At 41.5% G+C, this 25,892-nt stretch overlaps 1 protein-coding gene across 3 annotated transcripts in view; it reads right to left on the minus strand.

The window, feature by feature from the left end:
- Positions 1-25,892, minus strand: part of inppl1a (inositol polyphosphate phosphatase-like 1a) — a 51,179-nt gene that overhangs the window by 19,260 nt on the left and 6,027 nt on the right. For all 3 annotated transcript variants that reach the window (XM_088639315.1, XM_088639316.1, XM_088639314.1), the window contains exons 2-7: positions 9,859-9,922; positions 7,390-7,531; positions 6,202-6,310; positions 5,128-5,268; positions 4,672-4,762; positions 3,442-3,531 (exon numbers count right to left, since the gene is read on the minus strand). In XM_088639315.1, coding sequence (XP_088495441.1) covers positions 3,442-3,531; positions 4,672-4,762; positions 5,128-5,268; positions 6,202-6,310; positions 7,390-7,531; positions 9,859-9,922 — 637 coding nt within the window. The remainder of the gene's footprint in view (positions 1-3,441; positions 3,532-4,671; positions 4,763-5,127; positions 5,269-6,201; positions 6,311-7,389; positions 7,532-9,858; positions 9,923-25,892) is intronic.

Genomic DNA, 25,892 nt, shown 5'->3' on the forward strand with positions numbered 1-25,892 from the left:
GCAGCAGGAGAATTGGAAATTCTACCAACACTGTTAGAAATATATTTTCTCACCCATGGAATGGAGCAGTAGTTTGTCTTTTTCAATACTTTATTTGGAAGATGGGATAATAATAATTATTATTAATAATTGCTTACACTTATATAGCGCTTTTCTGGACACTCCACTCAAAGCGCTTTACAGGTAATGGGGTCTCCCCTCCACCACCACCAATGTGCAGCATCCACCTGGATGATGCGACGGCAGCCATAGTGCGCCAGAACGCTCACCACACATCAGCTATTAGTGGGGAGGAGAGCAGAGAGTAATGAAGCCAATTCATAGATGGGGATTATTAGGAGGCCATGATTGGTTAGGGCCAATGGGAAATTTGGCCAGGACGCTGGGGTTACACCCCTACTCTTTTCGAGAAACGCCCTGGGATTTTTAATGACCACAGAGAGTCAGGACCTCGGTTTTACGTCTCATCCGAAGGACGGCACCTGTTTACAGTATAGTGTCCCCATCACTATACTGGGGCATTAGGACCCACGTGGACCACAGGGTGAGTGCCCCCTGCTGGCCCCACTAACACCTCTTCCAGCAGCAACCTTAGTTTTTCTGATTCTTATGATTCTGAAGTTTAAAACATAGCTACACATAACTGAGGTTGCATGCCAGAAACAGAAACACAGGAAGCTTGTGTTGCCTGAGCAGTTTTGTGGCCAAGCAAACTAAATGCAAATAAACTTTGTGTCTCCATTCATGTGCATGCATATTACCTTTTAACAAACATACCTCTGACTGACATACTGTGTTAAAAACCAGCAAACTGAATGACAGAATGCAATCCCGACAGAAAGTAATGTATTCTTTTGCTGTTTTTAAAATATAAAAAATATTTAAAAAAGAAACGCCCAAATAAAAGTTACATATTTTTGCCACAAAATAGGTTTAAAAGAGGAAAAATACTATATCAAGGTCACCTCTCCTGGTCATACTGTCAAGTACCGTCTTTGAGGAGTTAAGTTATATTTACATTATGAAAAGCTACATTACAGCATTTCGAATCCATTAATTTCTTACTTTCAGACTTTACGGCTAATGCGGTTCTGCCGACAATGGTATTGACCATGACCCTACCCGAGTCCGACTGGGCCCGACAAAGTATCGGGTTTCGGGTCGGTTTTTCACGTAAAACTTCGCGCTCGGACCGGGTTCGGGTTTGTTTTCTGATACGTAAAAAATGAATTATTATTATTATTATTATTATTATTATTATTATTATTATTATTATTATTATGTTTTAAATTCATTTTTATTAGAAGAAATCCGTAACTCGTTTTGCGCGCGCGCTCGCTCGTTCTCTCTCGTACAGTATGTGTGCAACAGAGCCTACCTAGCTAACTGTTCGCAATGGATGAAATAAAACGAAAACTCACAAAGGGAGAACTACTCAAAATGCCAAATGAGTCGGAGACGGCTTCGTTGTGGAAACATTATGACCTCGTGGTAACAGCAGATGAAAAACTCACTGGTCACGTCGTGTAGGGCTTGCAATGCTATTTTGACTTACGATAGCAAGAGGACTGGTACGTCTTCTCTACAGCGACACGTGGACCGCGGATACAGCCGTTCTACAGCAGCTGATAGCCAGAGGCAAATGAGGAGCGTTTTGTTCCACAAGATTGCAGGAAAAGGTTTTACAGATCTAGCGCAGGAAGTAATAAACGTGGGAGCTAGCCGTGGTCGTGTCCCAGCAGAGAGTGTGATCCCACTACCATCTCTTGACATGTGGACCGACGATGACCGTAAGGCAATTACTTGCCACTGTATGTAGCCGGCACGGACTTAACTGGTGCGAAAAAGTACTCTGACACCGACATTTGTCTCTGGCTAGCTACTGCTGTAGAAAGGCTGTATCCACGGTCCACGTGTCGCTGAAGAGAAGACGTGCAGGTCCTCATGCTATCGTAAGTCAAAATAGCATTGCAAGCCCTACACTGTACGTGACCAGTGAGATTTCTATCTGTTGTTACTATAGCAGATGAGCACAACATTGTAAAACTGCGTCTGTGAGAATCCGTCTCCGTGTTTGACTGTGTCTACTCTCAGTCTTAGAGGAAAAGAGAGTGACCAATTTCGGGTTCGGGTTTCAAACTTGGCAGTACCATTCGGGTTCGCTCGGGTCGGGTCTCAAGGTCCCGGTCTGGCTTCAGTTTCATGCCCGTGCAGACCTCTACTACCCACTGCTGCCTGTATGAACCATGTCTTGCCTTTTAAAATTCTTACATTATTTTACTCAGATCCCACTTTAATAACAATATTATTGCTGTGCTTCAATTGCACTGTAATTCCTTCTAAGTGGTCTGTATCTCCTTTATATGTTTTGTTTCTTTTACTGAGGTCTGGTCTTGCTCCCAGTATGAAGGTACAAACCCTCAGATAACAAAAGGTTTTCTTCTGATAAAGGGCTAGTCCTTCTGCCTGTGTACTTCAAGTGAGATAAAGCAGCCAAAAGGCTCCATAGCTTGGCAAATGAGCTGTTCTGCACCTTGTGTAGTGTGCAATGCCACTTGCAAGTCTTCATCTGCTGTATCTACAGTATATGTATCCATCCATCTTCTAACCGTTTCATCCAATTCAGGGTCACAGGGAACCCAAAGTCCATCCCACTCTGGCCAGCAATGGGCGCAAGGCAGGGTACACCCTGGATGGGATGCCCATCTATCACAGGGCAGACAGACGCAGGCACACGCACTCCAGGGCCAATTTATCCTAGAAGCCAATTAGTTTACCAGCATGTCTTTGGACTGTGGGATGAAACCAGAGTTCCTGCCAGATGTCTACACTACGTGAACAAGGGGAGCACATACGAATTCCAAGTAGACAGCTCCCCAGGTCCAGCATTGAAGCTAGGGCCCCAGCGCTGTGAAGCAGAAATGTTAACCACTGCTCCACCACGCTGTATGTTTATCTGTAAAGTAAAAATCCTTTTCTAGTACTCTGACCTGAGGCGCTGTGGCACAGCTCATAGAGTGTGACCAACAACAGTGACCTCAGCCCCCATGGTTATGCTCTGACAACAGCAGTGATCACATACATATGGTGGCTAGCTTAAACCAAGTACAAGCATTAAACAATTACACTTGATCTTCATAGGAAATGTCAAAGAAAACCCCCACAGCTCTATTTTGCGGTTGTTATCAACTACCTGCCATTTCCTTTCTTTTGACACATAAAGCAGATTGAATCTGTTCCCACAGTCACACTTAAATCAAGAATAATCATTTTTCAAGAATTCTCCAAAGACAGTTACATAAAAAGGACGTGAAAAAAATACCCTTTTAAGGGTTTCTGAAATGCATGTTAGTTTACAAGATTTCATTCACCAACAGACCTCGAAAACCAAGAAACATTAGGAGTGTCTTGTGGTTTAATGCAGTCTGGAGGGGTTCTCACCTTCTTCTCAATGGAAGACAGAAGGTCCTTGAGGATGGACAGCTTGGTCACCAAGCTGTCCAAGTCCTGGTCTCCTCCTTGACTTCCTGACTGTGGAAGAAAAACATGCCCTTTAACCTTACTTTGCTGATCACCCAAATATATGTCAGGACATTACAATGAATCTAACATACATAAAGTCAATGAAAGATTACAGTTCAGCATAATCTGAAATCTAATAATGTGCAAAATAAAAGACTGAATGGACACCACATCTACCTGCAACAGAACTTTGAAATGATTTTTCCAAAAAACGAAAATGGGGAAATGGGGAAAACATCTATCAGGGAACCTACATCTAATAATGTACAGCCAATTAATTACCGTAATCCATGACACTCATTAGGTTTCTGCATTTGTAAAGTGCAGATACAGGTCTAGGTTTTAGGTTGGGCTCTGTTCCAACATGCCAACTGGCAAACAATGCAAAGTCATCTAAAAACTCTTCAGCAAAGAGAGTTTACTAGAGGTCAGGGAAGAAAGGAAGAGCTCAAACTGAGAGCATAACAAAGAAGTACAGCTACTGCTAGAATCAGCTGATGAGGGCCTCCTGGACTCACACGCCATTTCTGGAAATCAGCACCACGTGAAATTGAGGAATTCACGTCAGGTCAGCTGTGACTTATTCAATGAAGAAATGCCTTCTAGAAAAGTGCCAGATTACATTTTGGGCTTGCAAAAAAGACCAATCCAATGTGAAACACGGCATTCCTAATACTGTTCATGGTTTCTAGCACGTTCACGAAGGTGTCTAAATATGTTTTCTAAAACCGCTCTGGTTAATTTGCATTTTGTTCACATCAAAACAAGAGTGAGTTTTCTATGCAAACTGAAATTAGTTCAATCTGTATATACAGATCAAAATCTATACAAAATCTATACAAAGTATATACAAAATCTACCACGTACTCCATGACATTGGGCTTGTGGGGTTTATCATCTTGATTGTGGAAAACTAGTCAGTGTAGGAGTATATTAGAATATTTTCATTCTAGTGGTGAAGCTTCATTGAGGTAAGTCACACTATTGCACTGAACTTTGGCTGACAATTCTCTGTTATCAATTTTTTAGGAATTCACCAATTATATGGAAAAAAATAGCAACAGGTAAGCAGTGTTAACACATACAAGGAAAGCAAGTCAGAAATTAACATGCAAGGTTATGAGTTAATCCTTTCACACAATCTCCTACCTGTTGTATCATCCGAGATACCATGAGTGCACTTTGCTGGTCAAACACTTTGGACAAAATCTCAAGCCCAGCTAAGACTTTATCCACTTCCCTGCAACAGAATGGAACAGAAAGAGGAGGAGACTGTATGAGCTGCACAAGCCAAGAAGGATGCTTCTATCTAACCTTTTCTGATTTAAAAAATGTTTTTAGCCTACGTTTTACACAAACGTGCTTTTTCTCAGCAATGGGGAAGGATGTACAGCTGATGTCTAATCTGTAGCTCTTTGTTGTTAATTTCACCATAACGTCTGGCAGAACTTCTGAACTCTGCTCACAGCGCCCAGTCTGCCGGTGCTTTGAATTGAAATACTTTACAGAATCAGGTGGCCGAGCCGGTAAGTCATTCAAGAACGACTAATAGAAGATAGAAGGAGAAGAGACAGCAGGAGCACGGAGGGAGAGGACTCTTCTCACCCATGGAGGCGCTTGCAGGAGGCAACCAGAGTCTTGTTGAGGTGGGGAAGAGAACTGGCTCCCTGCTTCACAGCCTCCAAATCCAGAGCATAGCTGCCTTTCAGGTACTCATGAGAGATGGTGCTCAGCCCATTGGAGGCACTGAAAACAGATGAACCCACAAGGAGAAAATGAGAAGTTACTGGGTATGCAGAAGACGTCTGCTGAGCCATGCTCTATGGACTAGCCGCATCTCAGTGTAATGGAAGTCCTTGGTAGGCACCCGAGCTACTCATCTTGAACCGAACAACCCTTCCTCATTCTCAAGCCACTTGCTTCTGTATTCATAAATCTTGAGTGGTACGTTTTCTTGACTGTTCACCGAGGAGCAGAATGGAAGTGCCCTAGATTAAACTTGGTGGCTTTTGCACTTTGCTTTAAACATATAGACTCTACATGCACTTTTCCTGCAATCTTCTTCCTGTACTGCTAAGTTCAACAGAGCAAATATTGAAACTACAGAGGATCAAGTCATTTGAATTAAATTATTTTTGTCATGAAGATATACAGTACTTCCTTTTAATCAGACTGGATCATGGTATACACAATCCTATTTTATCTTCCACTCAGATCATTAAATAAGTTTCATAAACCTCCCCCTCAGCTCCACAAGAGGTTTTGAGTATTGCTTCTACATCACTTCAGATGTTGCATCCGTTTTTTTTTCAACAGGAAGTGGTGTTTCTGTCTTCACAAGAAACATTTGAGAATGCAAACGAGTTCAGGGGTTAATGATGTGCACCAGACGATTTTCACAAATAAACTGTGTTCAGACATCTCAGGGACTCAGAAGATCAGGGACTTCCCTATGAGGCTCACAGGAGACATCTTGGCTTACACTACACAACATGAAGCACGCCTTATTAAATTCATTATCAAGATAGCAATACAGTACACAAAAGAGAATGTCTGAAAGCAATGAAAGGATTAGATTTCCATCTTCTATTTCTGCAGTCTAGTAGGAAAGCGCAATGCCTGCAGTTGGGAAATAAACTGTTCAGCCTCTTTCTGTGCAGCTCCAAAGCAGCCGGTCACCTGTCGGTCTGAAGGTCCTGTCCAGCAGGGACCACAGCCGAGCTGGAAGAGGCAGGGCTGCTGGTTGAGGCGGTCCGAGGAGGAAGGGGCGGCTTGTCATCCTCCCCATCTGAGAACAAACCGAGAAAGAGGCATCAGAGCAGCCCTCTATGCTGCAAGACTGTCCAAGCTGCTGTCCAAGACACAAAAGCTAGCTATGTTTCCACTTCCATGTTTAATCGCAGGTTCTGTGAATTTTCATGCTCAAGCATTTTTAATATTTTAATCTCTTAAAAGCTCAGATGAGAAAACCGTGTGGAACCAAACAAAAAGACAGCCTATCCTAAGCTACCTGTACCTACCCCATCTTCTATACTTCAGGTGCTAATTCGCACAACAAAAATGTAATAATTCATTTTTAAATTAATTGATTTTTTTTATTGTGAAAGCCGAAGTTATAATGTAAGCCCAATTTGTTTCCAAATAGTAGCTGCACTACTGAAAAATTAGACAAGTACATTAATAAAGTTGAATGGCATGATAAAGGCAGAAACAAAGAGGTATCTTTTTTAAACTGCCATAAAAAATGCCTCTGCTTGGTTTGTGTAAGCAGAGAGAGAGCAGAAGCCAGTTAGGCAATATAATTTCTGATAGCATAAAGAAAAAAGTAAACAGTTCAGGTCCTTGAAGTCTACGTACCATTTAACTGCTGTTTTTAGATCTAGGAAAAAGTGTAAAAATAGTTCAAACAGTCAAACAATTAGTTTGATAATGAAGAGCTCAAATGGAATGATGAAGATGTACTGTAGGAACCTAGATCTTCCCTGCTGTACATGGAATTCATGATATTCCATTATTACCTATGCACTGGAAAATGGGCTGTAAACATGGTAACTTGGGCTGTTTGTGACTCACAGAACATCAATGGATCTTATTTTGAAGGACGCGTTTTCTTCAATGGCAAATGCATGCTGTTCAGTGCTGTTGTGCCATTTTCAATTCGCTGGAATGTTTTAGAGAATGACAACGCAGCGTTGCGTATCTGGGCATGGGCTGAAGGGTTTGAGGGCAGATATATACTCTACACACAACCCCCCCCCACCCTCGTCATGTAAACTGTAGCTCTGCCAATATTACAGTTTAGTTGCTTGTGTTGTAAAACTAAATGTCAGTAATAAATATAAAAGGTGCTTCGGCGCAGGTTGCTACCAGAGTAGTCTCTGTCCTCAAGGCTTTCCTCTCTTTCCACTGGGTACAGCAGTGTGCTGACTAGCCCCTGGTTGGGCTGCAGATACAACTGGATCAGCTCAGGCAGGGTCTTAAAGCGCTTGGGCTGCACTCCCTGAGAGGTCTGCAGAACACAAGAGGGAGAGACGGGGGTGTTACACCAGCAGAGTGAAGCAGCTGACTCACTGAGCCCTTGCAGAGGCCCAGAGAGCTTTCCTGGGTTACATTACTAGGAATCGTGGTGAAATTCCTACACCAGGAGGCCATGGATTAGATGCATCTTCGGATCGAGGAGATAAAAGAATGATTAGAGCCGCCTCCGCCTGCTTCAGCCGTATTGCACCGCTTTATGAAACTGCAAGCGCGCTGTAAATGAAAGAAAGGAACCTCTCCCTCCTGCCCCCAGTTTCAGCCTGATGGCCGGGGAAGGTAGGATTTCAGGAGCAGAAGCCGGCAGACTGGAGAACAGTGCTGCCCACAGACCTAGACTCCTGCCAGCTGCTCTCCGACCAGCCGCCGCCGGGGCACAAAGAGGCGCTGTCTTGTCTGGGACGGCGACGCAGGCCAACACAAGCGCCGGCCTCCTGCCAGCTGTTTCTGCACAAGGCCGCAGCTTACACCCCAGCACACCCCACCTGCACTGCTGCCACGCTTGCATACTTTCCTACGCCCTGCTGAGTAGAAAAGATACCACAGGAGGACCTACAGTACGCTGGACTGTACACATTATAACTCCACCCTAAATTTACAAGTCATTCAAACTAGTCTGCCGTCACACAGAGGACCTCAATAAATTCCAAGTAGCGTTTTTTTTAAATCAGATTTTAAGAACAAAAACAAAGCAAAATCTATCAACGGCATTCAAAATTGAAATGTGGGAAATGGCAATTGAGCTCTTAAAATGGAAGCCATCAATTGGGACAAAGTGCAGAGATTTGCAATGACACCAACTCTGTATGCGTGACTCCAGCCAGTGTGTTGCTCTGTAATACAAACCGGCAGCTGGCCTCAGACATTTCCTGTCAGCACTGAGAAACTGCTTCATGCAAATAAGCGCTCCCCTGCTGGTGTTTTGCAGGTCTACTTTTCCTGCAATCTCTTGAGAGCTTGCTGGAGAGGAAGCCCCCCCCCCAGCTGGATACCCAGGGTAACTTCAGGGTATACATTTGTCGTCTTGAGGTTAGCTCATTGGCAGCCTGGAGGCTTCTAACAAGCACAATCTGGATGAAAACTGAACATGTTCGGGGGAAAAACGGCAAACTTCCTAACTGGCCTTAAACTGCGCTAAACAGTTTTACCACTAATTTTCAACTCTACAGAAGTGCAGCCACAGTAGATCTATCTCACCAGAGATTTACAGGAAACACAGGAGTGTTCTACGTATTGAGGCACACAATGCACTGTAAAAGCCGGTTACTGAAGAAACAGGAGGAGGGCATTCATCTCACCAGTTTGCTTGTTAATAGCTAACTGAACAAAGGACCTCATCCAGCTGCTTTTTGAAAGAAGCCAAAGTATTGGCTTTAACAACACGTCTTAGTAGCTTGTTCCAGACTCCCACAACCATTTCTGAGAAGAAATGCCTAATGATCTTGGTTTAATGTGCACTTCCCCATAGTTTCCACTCGTGTCTTCATGTGTCACTGTTCATGCTGAAGAAATCCACTGGGCTGACTTGGTCAACACGAGGATCAGGTCTCTCCATCATCTTCTATGTTCAAGGCTAAAAAGATTCAGTTCCTCCGGCCTGTCAGTGTAAGTCATTCCCTTAAGCCCCAGAATGTCTCCGTTTGCTCTTCACTGGACTGATCCCAGAGCAGTAATCTTTTCTGTAACCAAATTTGGTGACCAAAATTGTACACAATATTGTAAATGAGGACTTGCTAGTGTATTATACAAATTTAACATAATATCCTTTGTTGGGAATTCTGTACTTATATATCGTAATGTTCTATTTGCCTTTTTTTTCTTTCTCACATTGTCAATATGTAAATAATGCATGAACATAAACACCTAATTTACATCGCAGTATTATCAGCATGTCCTTCACAACTGACATCTTGCTTCCTTATATCATACTGTATATACGGGGTTATACGTGTTAATATTGGAGACTCACTTGGGCGCACATGACAAGTTTTATGGAAAAATAAGCTCATATAATTACACTGACACTATTATGAATCCAATTAAAATGAAAATAAATCATGCACCATGAAGCTATATGAGTATTCAGCTGCAAGTGGGCATTTGAAAAAAAATAAAATAAATTCAAAGTAGACTATAGTTACAGGTATGTAAAATTCTCTGCAGGAAGTGGTATGATCCTACACTCTACGATAGTAACACCAGTGAAGTTGATGGTTTTGATGGCTTGTTGCCTAATTTAGAGTGTAAAAGAACTGTCTGTGAATACTGTCTTCACAGAGTCAAGGCCTGGAGAAAACATACCTGAACTGCCAGGAAGCCCTCTTCATCTGGGAGTATTCTATAAGTGTGGACATGCTTCTGAAACCTAAGAACGTAGAAATAAAATGAGTTATGAGACAGAAATACAATGACCCCCTGAAATTCATATTTAACCGTCACAAATAAAAGCTATTTGGAGTTAAAATTACAGACAATAAAACAAATTACTGAACTAGTTCTAACGCAACAAAGTACTGCCCCCAGGCTAAGCTTTAAAAGAGGTGATGTAGCAATACAAAATATATTTTTAGCTGTAACAAGTTGAAAAAAGGCTGTTGAGAAATGGATGCTGGTGTGTGAATAGAAATGGAAATAGGCAGTGAATTTCACAATAGCTTGGCATTGTGGGTATTTGGAAAATATAAAAATGAAATTAAACTAATTTTCTGAAGCTCCATAAATAGTAAAGACAACAGCTTCCGACAGAGTGAAACAGCAATCAGAATAATAAGCAGACAACGAAAGAGTGCTATGTGGTAAAATGTTTCGCAGTTTTTTGAGCAAATGTTTGTGGTTGACCTCCCTAAATTAAAAATGTCATCTTCCCTTTTTTCCAAGCATGGTCAGACAGTTCAGACTGAAAGCTTCACTGGCCACAACCCTGAGAGCTTAAGTGACACATCACTAAACTATTTAGTGTGGGTTGAAATTCTTTAAACATCAAACGTCATCATTTAAGACTGGGCATAAGGAAATGTATTACTATAGAACAGAAAGAACAAGTAATGAAGTAAATGTTTCTGTTACATTATGACAGCCGAAAGTATGTGATAGGGTTTGGAATCCCAGAGAAGCCTCTAATTTCCAACCTCACTACTACCAAAGAACCTGGGAACTTCTAAGGTTAAGGTTCACTTTATTGTCATTCTACACTTATACAATGTACAAGAGAGAACTAAATATAGTTCCTCCCGGGCCGCGCTGCACAATACACTAGAACAATCAGAATAATGTCACAGAAGAACACACATGGGGGGCCGGGAGGCAGTCAATTAGCAGCTGTTGAGATAGTAAAGGTATATAAACAAGAATAAAATAGTGAAATGAGTAGATAAATGAATAAATGGGTATTTCCGGTAGAAATGTGCAAATAAGCATTTTGAAATACGGAGGTGGTGTACAAGTGCAGACAATTGTGCAGGGCATAGACGTAACACAACATGACAGTGCAAACACTACAGGGCACCCAGTCATTGAGATGGCAGTGATAGCACAGCAGCGGGTGGTCAGTCCTTGTTCTCAGGACAGGGAGACCCTACAGGAGGAAGGCACACAACTGCTTTGGTCAAAACACTTCCAAGGGTTCTGCTTAGAGTCTGGCACAATTATTTTTTGTAAAATACCTCCAGAATACAGCCTCTTCTAAAGATACAGCTCTTCTTTGAGGGACATTCACTTATCACATTGAAAAAAAAAATGTTTTTCATAAAATATAATATAAAATTAAATACTTAAACATATTTTGTTGTATCTCTGTTAAGGGGATAGGTTCATTGTTGACTTGTGCCTTTGCTACACAGGAAGTCAAATACTAGAATTTCTCTTTACCTTTTGACCTACAGTAGTATTTAACAATCTACGTTCTGCTGGTTTCAGGCAGGCCTTTCCAGGAGTTTAATGCCAGCCTGCTGTACAGCCTGCACACAGTACTATGTAATTCATACCACAAGGACCAATCATCCTTCCACGGTCTGAAACTGTGGCCACATTCAACCGATATCCAAATCAGCTTTTTAAAACAGACTTTTAGCCCAGGTGCAACATAGTTAGCAAGGCATCATTTCTGTGTTCTCTTTTTTTTTTTTTTCCTTTTCTCTTCCACCCACCATTACGGTCTGGAAATGTGTTTTCATGTCAGAGAACACAGAAAACCATGAGTATAAATAAGGAGTGGATTGACATGTGCCGCAGTCCCATTTCTTTTACTTTACAAACCTTTCAAACTTCCCTCTCCAATTCCTCAGACCGGCAGGTGATCGCGGATTGTCAAATGTTCACTCATAACCCCCCGCCAACTCCGACAGAAGCAGGCTCAAACCGTAAACACTATTTCTTTCCATTTTCAGACAACAGCAGTAGCTGTTCCTCTTCCCAGCTGCAGTCACAACATAAAGCAATCCAAGAATGTGCACAGACGGAGGTAATGTGAACTGAAACCCCTGGAGTAGAATTTTGGCAGTAAAATGAGCATCCCGGGTAAACTGAGTCTTGTTCATCTGGAACGCTAAAGCATTTGCTACATCTTTCTTTCACTTTGCAGGGTATAACAAAAACTCCAGCTGACCTTCACTCAGAACCACAGGAAAGCCATGGTCCATAAACTGAAAAGTGGCTGGAAATAAGGCATAGTCTAATTGTTCACTTTACAACAGAAAATAATTCAGCTTTGTTTAACAAGCACGACATTTGCATAAAATGTTCTGATCTCTCCTGAAATTGTAGGAAGGTGCCACTATTATGAACTTTTTCCATTTGTAAACAGCGTTTCTCAATGCCTGCATACAGTACATGCAATATTTGTTTTTTTTTCCATCACTTTTTAGACAGACTGCATTTTGTCCAACACCCAGCTCTCTTCATTTCTGGTGGCCATTAAAAACAGGAAGCCACATCAGCTCTGTACACCTAAGCTGGGGTTACTCAGCGGTTAAGCTTGTCGGCTATACAGACTAAAAACATTTGTCTCCTGTATGGTGAACTAATTTTCTGTTCTATATCACCCTTCTTCTGTGAGTCACCAAAATCTTTAACCTTTATTATACCCTAACTTTTAAAATTGCATACTAGTTTGGCCGGTCAGCAAGAGTATCCATTCACTTCCCTAGAAACCAAAACAATTTCCCTAGCACATAGGGAACAAGACAAGTGTAAAAAGCACAGAACACAATTTTATCCCTTGAATAACAGTCTTGAAAAACATCTTCCTGATCTTCCTCTTCTCCCTCTACACAGCAATGCACTCTCGTTGTCCATCTTTCCCTGAGCTGCTCTCTGCCTTCACTTATTTTACACCCAGAGCTCAGTGTACTTGTCTCCCAGGGAAACTACTGTCCTCCAGCACAAACCTTCGTCAATGAAGTGAAAACACGGCTCTCATACATACATGCATGCTTGTATTCAGAAACGGCATTTCAGGACAGGAATATGTCAGTGCCGCGGCTTGGCCTTGTTGACACACATTAACTTCTGAAACACATGGGCAATCATGTCACAACAAAAGGTAACCATGGCAATGAGGGTTTGAGCTACTTCACCATGACCTCCAGCTGTCGCTGTGATCAGTGCCTGAGCCAGCAGTGCAGTGAATTAACCCCCATAGGCTCGTAGGCTCGGAGCTCCCCCTCTCCATGCCTCTAAACCCAAGGGGTTAAGTCAGTTGCCACAGCCATTTAAAAGATTAAATATAGAACCTGAAGACAAAAAATGAAAAGGTCTGTCACTACACGTTGAGAAATTAAAATCTGCTAACAATTCTAAAAAAAAAACTCTTAAATGCCTAAAAAAAGGTTTCTACCCTGCATTTATTCTTGTACCTATGAGGTCAAAAGCCATTCTCAGGTTAAATATGCTTTAGACAGCCTTCAGTTCTACTTTTCAAATTTGGTAACCAAATTTGGAAGAATGACATATAGAAAAGCAAAAGTCAAACTGGGACGTGTTTTGTTATGTAAATTGAAAATATGTTTGCCACTGTTTATGTGTAAAACCGCCCTTTCTTCAGACCAGATGAACTGTTACACAGCAAACTGGCTCAACATTACTTCAAATAGCCTTAAGATGGCTCAGAACAGAAGAGAAAGTGTGGCCAGGGGCCCTACCACAGGGAGTTTCAGTCAACCTGTCGGTGTCCATCAAACCAAGCCAAGAGAGCCGAGCTCAGACCTGGACACAGAGGGGCAGCTGAGCCTTCACTGAAGCAGGTACTATTGTAGACCAGTCACAGACAGCAGCCGTCTTAGATTTGTTTTTGTTCTCCATTCTTTAAATGGAATTTGATATTTTAAAAAAGGAAACTAGCTGCTATAATTTGAATGCTGGCTTTTTAATAGAAAGGACCGTTCTCGATTCTCTTTTATCATGATTAAAATTTAGGTGTTAGCAAATGTTTTAGACCTCAGGGGGTAGTGACATTTTGGTCATTACAAACGAAAAAATTAACTTCAAAAGGGAATATTAAATTATAGCATTTTGCGTACAGTAATAACATAAATGCTGAGAAGGAGCAGGGCTATTTGTATCTTGTTCTATTTTCTTTTAGGTGAAATGATACACAGGTAACTTGATAACAGGCAGATAGATCATTTCCATATCTAAGCCACAGCGGTTCACTGAGCTAGAGCTTAGTCTGGTTTCCATGGCGTTAAGTGGACTAGGAATCACATGACTCCACCCCGCCCCCCCCTCCAACCCATCCACAAACAGGCACCTACCTGTCCGCTAGAGTGATGACGACCCCCCAGCAATGCTGGTCTCATTTATACAGCTATAACTGGGGTAAAGTACCTCACCCAAGGTACAGAGTCTCCAAAACCACAACCTACCAGTCACAGGTCCAGAGACTTATCCACTATATATAGTGCATACCCACTTTGTTCCACCATCCCCAGACTTTACAAAAAAAGAAGCAAAACCAGAAATGTTGCACAAACATAAAGTAGTAGCTTTTTGAAGACGGTAGCTAAGGATTTGAAAATGCAGTGGTCAAATTCAGCATGACAAAATTATTTGTGTGAGCTCCATTTATTCTTATTGCTGTGGTTTCTTTAAAAAAAAATATATGGCACATATGCAAAGGGATTTCCACTGTGGCAATGACCAGTTTCTCAGTTCTCAACGGGCAAGACCACATTACTGGTACCCACGCAGCACAAAGTTTTTTGCCTGCTCTTAAAGCAAATACAGAAATTAAGAACATTAAGAAAATAAGTCAGCTTACAAATGAGAGGAGGCTTTTGAGCTAATCTAGCATGTTTGGTAGTTAATACATCCAAGGTTGCCAATGAGCTCTTTCATGATAGACGTCAGGGTCAGGGAGGGGATTGGATTTAACAATATGGCTGGGTAGCCAATAAACGCCAGCAGCCATATCACCCTACCCTGGCAGCCCACTGAAGCTAAGCAGGTGTGAGCCTGGTCAGTACCTGGCTGGGAGGACTCCTGGGAAAAACTAAGTTTTCTGCTGGAAGTGGTGTGAGTGGGACCAGTAGGGGGTGCTCACCCTGCGGTCTATGTGGGTCCTAATGCGCCAGTATAGTGATGGGGATGCCATATTGTAAAAAAAGAGGTGCTGTCCTTTGGATGAGCCATAAAACCAAGGTCCTGACTCTCTGTTGACATTAAAACTTCCAGGGTATTTCTTGAAAAGAGTAGGAGTGTTACCCTGGTATCCTGGCCAAATTTCCCATTGGCTTTTACCAATCACAGCCTCCCAATAATCCCCATCTATGAATTGGTTTCATTACTCTGCTTTCCTCCCCACTATTTGCTGATGTGTGGTGAGCATCCTGGCGCACTATGGCTGCCCTCTCATCATCCAGGTGGGGCTACACATTGGTGGTGGAGGGGAGTCCCCACTACCTGTAAAGCGATTTGAGTGGAGTGTCCAGAAAAGCGCTATTATTATTATTATTATTATTATTATTATTATTATTATTATTATTATTATTATTATTATTATTATTATTAAAAGTGCCTCCTGTTCATGGTTTTGAAAGCACTTCCTTTTACCTATCACTCATGTCCTCGGGTCGGTGTCTTTGAGGATTTTGAATTTGAATTTGAATTTCCCTCCTATTCTCTGTCCCAAGAAAGAAATCTTTCAGTTTTTTTATCCTAACAGTGTAGATCTGTCCTTTTGAGGCCAACAATATGTGTGGTTTGATTCTGGATCAGCAGCAACATTTTTTGTAACGTGGTGCACAAAATTGTACAGAATATTCTACAAAACTTAGAAGTCTTACTAGTGCATTGTACTTTTTAACATGTGCCTCACTTACATTCAGCACTTGTAACTATATATTCTGCAAATCTGTGTGCCATTTATTACTTCTCCACTCTGTATTTTTATAACCACTTAAGTTTTTCTTATGAGTAGCTTCTTCACGTTCGGTGTATTTCATCTTATATTTAAAATATATACTTTTGCCTGCCCGTTACACTCTACAGTTGTCTACAGGAAATATCATTTGTCAGGTGTTCGCCCAGGCTTTTAAACAATCTTTAATCGAAAGACCAAAATTTAATTGGTAGCTTCTACAGTGTTTGCTAAAGCTCCTGTTTGGGCATCACCTGGGAATTTAATGAAAAAGCACAGACAAAATCCCTCTCATTTTCATCAGCTATAACAGAGCTTTTGTACCTCAAAAAAGCTAATAAATTATCACAAACTCTTTTACAAGAGAGAAAAGCTGAGCAGATACACTGTATGGCAGGGCTCTGACATGTCTAAGTGTGACAGTGACAGAAGAACTAAGGTTCCTTTAAGACGTCTACAAAATACGGAGGCTTTTCATGCAGGCCGAAACAGCTACAGAAATAGTTTGTTGGTGGTTCAAAGATCAGTCAAACATTTACTTGGAAACAGAAGCAGATGGAAGCATGGCAATGCACACAGAGGTTCATTTGCCTGGGAAACAGGCAGGACAATTTTCTTGTTTATACAACTGGAGCTGGGTGTCAGGTTGCCTGCAACACTGCACACTTCATGAAAAAGATAGTTTGTACTTAATCACTACGAAAGGCTCAGACATTTCAGCCTACACTCGGTAGGCTAAATGACAAAAAAAAACTGTTAACAACCTTAATAGATCAAATCTAAGATGCCCTCCCAGCCCTGCAAAGGTAAGACTGTCATTTCAAAAGAGAATTCTTGAGATTTTCATCTTTTGTCTTGAAAAGCAGCAACAACTTATAACTTGAACAGCGAATGGAAAATGCATCATTTTCAATGAAAGCACAAAAAAAGATTTTCTACCGTTTCAGATTTGTGAATCTGATCATCACAATCTGGTGACATTTGTGCCCGTCCTCAAAATGCTACAATCTGGATACACTGTTCGGCGATACGGCTTTATGTGCAGAGCGGTATTTTAATTATTTTGTGATCTAAGGAAGAACGATGAAGGATTTTCCTTTTTCCCCCCTCAATTTCGGTCATTCTTTGTAAAAGTGGAAACCACAACTCTGCTGTATCACAAGATACAAGGCAGCACCCGAGTCAGACAGCTCTCAGGAAAGGCAGAGTGTCAGTTTCATGGGGGGTTAGGGGTGAATTGCAGCCGTGACAAGCTGGAAGAGAAAGCACACTCTGGGTGACACGTCGCACCTGCCAGCCAGCAATCTCCCTCTCATTTCGTCACCCCAGGGCTTCAATTTCATCCTGCTCTTCCAGGGGGTGGGACTACCCCCAACTCAGTGTACATGGAGTGGGAGGGGGGCATTTCTATCATTAAGCTTCCTTATTCATACCATACTTGTACAAATATTTACATAAACAGAAAATATTCCTAAAAATAACTAACCAACATACCCCTTTTGCCCTCTGTGCAACCATCAAGTACCAGACAACTTTCATAAATATATATAAATGCATAACTGTGACTGTGAAACAATGCAAAATGTGAAATTCTGTAATGGGCCAAATTTGTTTTTCTTCAAGCACAGTTCAAATCTAATTCGACAGCTGTCAAAGGGACAAGACCCCTGCAGCTGGATTGTAAAGTATCAACTCCAAGGCCAGCATAGATCAGAGGATACAAGGAGATGGACACAGACGGAGAGAGAGATGAGGACACACCACAATCTAGGTTAATGCAGAAGGCTTGTAATGCATGAACTGAAGAATAGACTTCATAAGATGTATTAAATTTCACTTTATATTTCCTCTTTCCTGCTATAGCGGCAAGGTACAGACTATTTCTATTTTATCATTTAAATTGCAATTTACAAGCAGTAACCTTGGGTAACAAATACATTAATTTTATTCCTACATGAAAAATTGTATGCGTACATTTCAATTGTTAGCATTAACTGGTTGGTTACAAATATTAGCTGATTGCAGTCTCGCGCAGAATGACTTCCCTGAATCAACGTAAAAACCTGCATTAAAGGCTTATAACTTTAATGCATCAAAGCCAAAATAATAGTTTCCCAAGTGCCACGCTAGGTTCCATGTGTTGTGTGTTACTTTTACCACCCTTTATGTGCATTTCACAGCACAACCAGAATAAAACCTCTCTAGCCCAGAAATAGTGAAATATTTTAGACAAACTGTGGCTGTTCAGTGAAGATGGTATTCAGATTTCAGAACTGGGTCCATCTGAATTGAAATGAGAATTGAATGGAATTGAATGCATTCCATGTTTAATTTGTTCAATGTGTCAGAAATGTGTTATCGTTGATGAAAAATGGTTTGTTTTTTAAGGGGAAATCAAGTAAAAACCAAGTTGTTGCTGTAAGGGATGGTGTTAGAACTGTAGGGCACACTATTCTCTCTGGACCAGAATTTCCCAACCAGCATGGTGCCCAGGGAAACTATGCTGTAGCTACTGCTTGCTTTCCTTGAATTCCCCTTTACCTCAACAGCTGAAGCAATTTCTCGCTTCTCCAGCTGACCGGCCATGTAGCAGGGCTGTTGGTGCCTTATCCTGCACTGTACTTGAACAGCAGATAAAAATTTGGATTGGAAATTTCTTTGGGTCCGTCGCATGACAATCAAGATCAGGTATTGTGATGAATAATAAAATAAAAGTGATTTTATGTGTGATAATGTAGTCCCGTACAAGTCTGGTCTCCAGGTTCTGTTGACTCTTACCAAGAAGATGTCATCTTTACCAGTATGATGACGGGGATCTGGATCAAGGGCTACAGCAGGTGTTACCTCGATAGGCTATATGAAAACTATTCAAGGGATAAAAACCATGAATTCTTTTTTAAAAGAAAGTTAACACTCTGACTAATGCACATGACACTACTCATGTGAAACACCTACCCAAATACTAATATACACAACTGCAATAAGGTGTCAACAGTAAATCAGAAAACCATAATACAAATTCACTGACCAATGTGTGGGATACTGAATATATTTATTCAATGCCTCTTTCCTGGCTTAGATCTGACTTAGTGATGACACTACAAGGTGTTTTCCATGCAAGAGACATTAATTCAAAAGGTTATTTAAAACTATAACAGATTTCTTTAATGAGACATTAAAATTACTTTTAAGTATAATCTTTACAACCTCCTAGAATATCTTCTTCACAAACCTCCACCGATCCTATTATGCAAAACTTAAATTCTAAATTTGTCGTGTCACAGATTTCCCCAGAAACCCATAATTTATGCAAATTTCAGCCTCTCAGCACCCAATCCCAGCAGAGGCAAGTTGACAGGTGCCAGGAGGAGGAGGAGAGGGAGAACAATTGTTTCGGCTTTTACAATTTTGTTACTTACACATTAATACTACATGTTCAGGATCTTCCTGAACAGCACATGACCATTTGCAGGAACAGTGTGAAATCTGCACAATTCTTGCAATCCTGTGCTGAAATTCTAGCCCACTTCAAAGGCACTTCCGCATGAATCAATTGAAGCCTCAAACGTTACAGCAATTGCATCTGAAGACTGTTCTTGTTTCCTCTTTCAAGATCAGTGCCAGATTACACAGCTTACTACACAATCAGTGGCAACGACTCGTGTCCTTCTAACAAAAGTCACAGGCAGTGCCATCAGTTCCTTAAATCGGAGCCCTGTTCAGAAAGTCGGTACCACCATTGCTCCTGCTGCTCCACTCTACAGCATTCAAAACTGAAGGGGTCATGAATTTGATTTAAAAAAGAAATTACTGTGTCTATTTTCACATTTGCATAACCAGCCCTTTCCATAGACCGGGAGGCCGAAACGCAAAAAGGAACAAGCTAAACAGAGACTTCAACAGTACCCTTTGCCACAGAGCCCAGTGGTCATTAAAGTCGCAGCACATAATAAGAGCCGGCGCACAACTGGAGCTACGCAGTCATCTTTCAGAATCCATTTCAGCGGACGCGGCTTCGAACTTGGCAGTCGTCATGACCTGCAGCAGAAACGAACTGGTCATAGTGCTGTGAGCTTCACCACGGACAACACAGGAGAGGCAGAATGGATTTCAGAGCCATATCGGCCAAGAATGACACCCGACCCCCGTGATACAGTCCCATTCATCCCAAGAAACATTGGCAATGGTAGACTCTCCTGCACACAGGATTTGACAAACCATGTAGAACCTCTTGTTAACATCCTGAAACCCTGGTGTAACAGTCCCTCATTCATTGCTGGAACTTTGGTTTCTAACTCTGGGTTGTTACACCCAGGCACTTCCCTTTCCATAAAAGCATTCCCCCCTTAAACGATTCAAGACCTGCCAAGAGACACAACCCTCTGCTGGCCACTGTCCCGGCTCTTACTGCTCTCCACATCCCAGATGCAATTCCAAGTCATTTTCACTATTCCCCTCTCTACTTAAGACAGACGTGCAGACACACATCTGAAAAATATTCCGATAGAGAAGGTAGGAGGCTAGCTCTCTCCAGTTGTCCACTGAAACTGGAATGACAGGCTGTGTGGTCCCCTCACACTATCACAGGAACGGTCTCTTCCCGGAATGTGACTAAGAGTTACTCTCGGTCATTTTGGGGCTGATGCCATCCCAGTCCGGAGGGTAGAAGATCATGGCTCAAGCCAAGAGTGGCTACAGAAAGAGTGGAGGAAAAGAAAACTCGCTCACTCCACAAATTTCACCACCACGGAGAGGCTGCTGTGAACTACAGTTTGAGTGCCCTTGCCTGCAAGCAACTGTCGTCCGAGCAACAAGCTGTTCGAACCTTTTCTAAAATCTCTTCGCCCGTTTGGCTCATTTCTGGATTATGGCTTAATCACAGTGTCAGCAAACCACAGCTGCTGTTCCCTTCCCAGTGAGCGTTACCTCGATTACTTGTTGAGCGTAACCGGAAGAAAGAGGGAAAAATAACACATGAGAAAATACAACCAAGTTCTTTCTCAAGCAGAACAAAAACGAAAAAAGGAATTAGGTTTGAGGTTCGTTAAAGGGGTTACTGAAGTCCTCTTGAGTCCTTATTTACTGTTCAAATCTGGAGAACTGCACAAAGTACATATTTTCATCAGACTCTGGATAATTTGTGAAGTCTTTCACCTTTCAGCCAGCAAATGACAGCCTTGATCTTTTATTACAGAGCTCTGGCTCAAGTTTTCCTCTCCATTCAGTGCGTACTGCCACCAGCCAGCCTTTCTGCACTGCTGATTTGAGCAATTTCCTTCCCCAAGTGAGAAGCCAGCCAAATGCCAGTTCACCAGGGAGAAAGCAGACATTCTGCTCAAAGTGCTGTGACACTGTGACGAGAACTGTCACCTGGGATGTAGGGTATTGATCACAAATGCAGAACCTGATTGACAAAATGTCAACAAGCTGTACAACGTTTAGTTTCATGCCTTATTTTTGTGGCACATTAAAAACCAAATCGATCGCCTTACATCAGAAACTCTGCATAAGCACCTTGTGACAGACAGCAGCTTCAGTTGCGGTCTGCACTCTTAAGATGATTCTCTCCTCATGAACATCCAGACACCCTTTAAAGCCATCCAGAGTTCATACAGGTTTGCTGCAGCAGCTTAAAACTTACTTTTAGGCTAAAGCCTTTCTTTAGTAAATGGTACAACTGAGGGCATCTTCGGGTAAACAACACGTTTAGAATTCCACTGCAGTAAAATGAATATTTAACAAACTCATCCTATAATTTGGAGTGGAGAACAAATGGAGTCACTAATTGCAGTAACACCCTGGACTAAAGACATCTTTTAGTCTGTTTTTCTTGCTGTTATACAGATATAATTAGTTCTCGGAGGCCAGAATTAATGGTACAGCACCAGGCTTCACTAATGCAGGCAGCCTGCCCTGTGGGCTCTGGCAGTCTGCTCTGCAGTTAACGAATAACAGGGGACACACTAACTCTAAAGTAATACGACCGCTGACAAATGTCCAATTTTCTCATGTAGTCTCAAGGATGTGAAGTGCAGCAGTCTGAGACCACTCTTCTCTTTTTTCCCCCAAATCAGGTTCGCATCATTTTTTCTGTGAACAACCAGTCAAGCTCACCCACGGACAACCAAACAAACTTACCATACAGAAAGTGTAAATAGGGAAATTAGTGTTATACAAAAACATCTGTCCAACCTTTCCAGCTGTAACACAAATTACAACGCTGTCACTTCATTAACTGCTTCAGCACATCAGAAAGAGCACTGTTTTCTCTCCAAGCTGTGGTGCACTTTTCCGAGTGTAGACACATGCAAAGAAAGAGAAGAAAATGCAGGACTGCGTTCAAAGCCGCGTTGCCAAATGGCGACGGCATATTTTTGCCCCACTTATAATCTAATTTGCATCTGTATCCTATTTGTAAGGGAATAAAATTCATTCAGCAAACGCTTAGGGCACAATGCCTGCAAACCAAAGACTGGCCCATTCTTTGACCGAGGCCGAGCTATTCATTTTGCACCGTTGGGAAGTGCTGCAATTTGTACTGCATTCAACAGGACTTTCAGCATGGCTGACCTCCTTACGTGGATTAAAGGGAAACCAAACTGTAACAGTGCAATAACACTGTCATCAAGGCCTGGTACACAACACAAAGAAACTGGTTTAACATAACTGCAGTCAGTCGCCTCTTCTTTAAATAAAAGTTATGCTTTTTAAAAATACAGTATAATCACATGGTATAATATAAGTGCTATTTTACTTCTAAAAAACAATAGTGTGGTGAATATTACTCTAAACTCAAGCTGCCAACACAGCAGTGGCAACATTATGAGATAAAAAATGGAATTGTGTTCAGAAATAGCAATAAACTAGAGCCTGAAGACAACCAGTGGAGTCAAGCTAGTAGGCAGCGTCTACAGTGAACATGGGAGCAAAGCAAACTCTATTATTCAAAGCTTAAGTTACTTTTTAAAATTGGCAGCTACTTTTACCTTTAAGGGTCACAATGTATAGATTATCAAAAATACTTTTCACAATTGTAATGTTTGATAGGTTTGATGGACTGGATAAAGAAGTTTAAAAAACAAGTGAATGTTTGAAGTTTTCTTTCCGCGTTTTCAACTTCACTTCAACTTCAGCATCATGATGGGGGGGACACACAAGACTAGTGGCATAACGGTCCGCAGTTTGAAATAACCAGTAAGCCAATCTGGCAGGAGAACAGAGCAGTGGTTAGGGCTCCGAATTCTCCGAAGTGGAAGGCTGTTGATTCAAATCCCACGTGAGCCACTGCAGTTATACCCCTGAGAAAGGGTACTTCCGTCAGACAGCTTCACTAACATATCCACACAAATGCAAGTCATTTTAGAATAAAATTACACAGAACATGTACTGTGGAGAACGTCTATATTTCAGTTTGTTATGTGGGTGGGTGCTCCTACTGTGCAAGTTGGTTCCTAGAGGTAAAAAACATCTGTTTCCACCACTCCCTTCTCTCAACCTCTAATTGAAACAATTAGCCGTCCTGAGTTCTCCCACGTGGCCTTACTGCACACTCTTTTCATGGCTTCCAGTTAAATAATTCACTCACTGCGTGGGCGAAGGGATCGTTACAAACAGTGCATGCCACACAACATACTGTACTTTAACTAAGTGAACAGCTTACTTCACTGTGAGGCTGGAGTAGAGGAAAGCAAAAGAGGGGCTTTCCCACTGCTCTTTTTACTTTTAAATTCATTTTCAAGGCAGGTTAAAGGCTGTTCCAGGATGCCGCAAGACAACTAAAGAAGTGGATTTTGCATTCATGCTAGAAAATCGGTTAAACAGATATTGGCTCCAAGTGCCACTTTGATTTAACAGCAATCCCAGCAACGCAGCAGGGGAAGGCTGTTGTTTCTATGTATTTGCTATATAATTATACCAACGATGACCCACTAAAATGGAATGTGTAAAGTTTCAGTTCTGACCTCACTGTCACAGTATTTTGCCTTGGACAAGGTGATCATTAAAAATGAAATAACACGCAGTTCCTCAGCAGCAATCATAATGCATTCTAAAGTGAATGGGAATTACAGTAAAACGCCATACGTATACGGCACTTTGCGTGACGCATTAAGAGAGCTGTACTTGTGGGCGATGCACTGCACTGAAAATGTATCAGCTTGAGAGTTTTGGTCTGGGACACGCAGTATACACAAGACTCCTAATCTCTGTGCTCATAAAGGTACATTGGAGGGTCAGCTCCAATTATAATGCGCAGGGGTCTGGAAAACAAACTTCAGAATAAGATCTTTATTGGCCATATACAATTTCTTATTAGGAATTTGTCTTTTCGCATACCCCAACTTGCTCTCCATGAGACACACAGACAGGGAGAGAAGCTTGGGGTCAGAGCGCAGGGTCAGACATTTATATAGCGCCCCTGGAGCAGTTGGGGTTAAGGGCCTTGCTCAGGGGCCCATCAGAGTAGGATTCGCCCCACTGAATGGACTGGAAACATGATGAAATCTCATAAGCTCCTCTATACTGTAGCAAAAGAAGGACACATAGTAGCCTACACATTGGGAAATATGAGGTTTGGCTGCATGTGGCATTCCTTAAACACCGGACAAATCTTGCAAAAATGGAGTGAAATATTCTAGGGAAATATAATGGGGACAAATTTAATGAAACATTCTATGTTATATGCAGAGACAAAATAATGAGAAGGAATAACAATAATCATACTTCACAACAAATCAGCTAAATCAATGGTCATGTTAATTGGTCCCTTCCGATTGTAACCAGAGCTATTACATAAGCACAAATGTCAAAACTGTTTTAATTTGCAGTAATGTGGTTTTGCATTATAAAACAATGATGACACTTGATGCAATCTGAAGGTTCATACATATGCTTACAATGCAACTGACACTTAATATGTAAACAAGATAGCAGAACTGTTACAAAATGTATCCTATAGCAACATGTTTCGCTCTGAGCCCATGAACACATGCTGCCTGAAAACAACAGTTCAGTCTATACATTTAAGAAACCCTTAGATGTGTCATTTCAGAGATTTTACTTAAGGTTCAGCACATTGGAAGATGGTAAAATATCAGAATACATCTCGCCTGACACACCGAGTCATAACTCCATTTTTTTTTTATTCCAGCACTGCTAAGTTTATTCTTGAAAAAGATACCTACTTTTAATCTGAAATTTGCTCTAGCCATGAGGAGATCAAGATTTTTCAAATGATATATATATAAAACAAAAATATCTAAAAAGAAATTATTACAAGAGTAGATTATGGTTCAGCAACATAGCCACAACGTAAGACAGTCAACATAGCAAAAAGAAGCCAATAATTAAACCATGGAATGTAAATAGAGCATTCTGCAGTAAGCTGAACAGAAAACTAAAAAGACAATATTCAAAACAGACCAAGATAGACTAATCCAAAAGTCACTGGATGGTATCATCTTTAACAGGATCTGCAAGACCTAAAGGAACGAAAGCTAAAAATGCAGTATGTGTACAGATAAACACTTTACTTCCTCAACAAACCCTCCCACACACAGAAATAGAAAAGAGACAGAATCTATTTAACCAATTCAAGTCTTCTGATGGCACAGTTACAGCCCTTAGGGTTCCCCATGATTTAGGGTGGAGGTGTCCTACCATTCTAAATAATCAGTTAAGTCACTGAGTGCACAGGAAACAAATTCTGTACACAACACTAATTCATCTTGCAATTTTTTTCACATCAGCCAAAACTCTCACCCACAGCTGAACCATGGTAATTCTCAGCTGAGAGGTCTGAAGACTCTGAAGACTCTCACTGATGCTGCCAAGCTTTATTAAAACGTTGTGTGAAACCACCTTTTATGGAGACCACAGATTTGACCAGTGTTGCCTAGAAGTTCTGCTCTGCTTGGGAAAAGAAGCCTTCAGTAGTTTGATTAAATAGACCGTGTTTACTCTGAAAGATAACAGACCAACACAA

The sequence above is a fragment of the Lepisosteus platostomus genome, chromosome 7 (genome assembly GCF_059453375.1).
Source record: "Lepisosteus platostomus isolate fLepPlt1 chromosome 7, fLepPlt1.hap1, whole genome shotgun sequence".
NCBI lineage: Eukaryota > Metazoa > Chordata > Actinopteri > Semionotiformes > Lepisosteidae > Lepisosteus > Lepisosteus platostomus.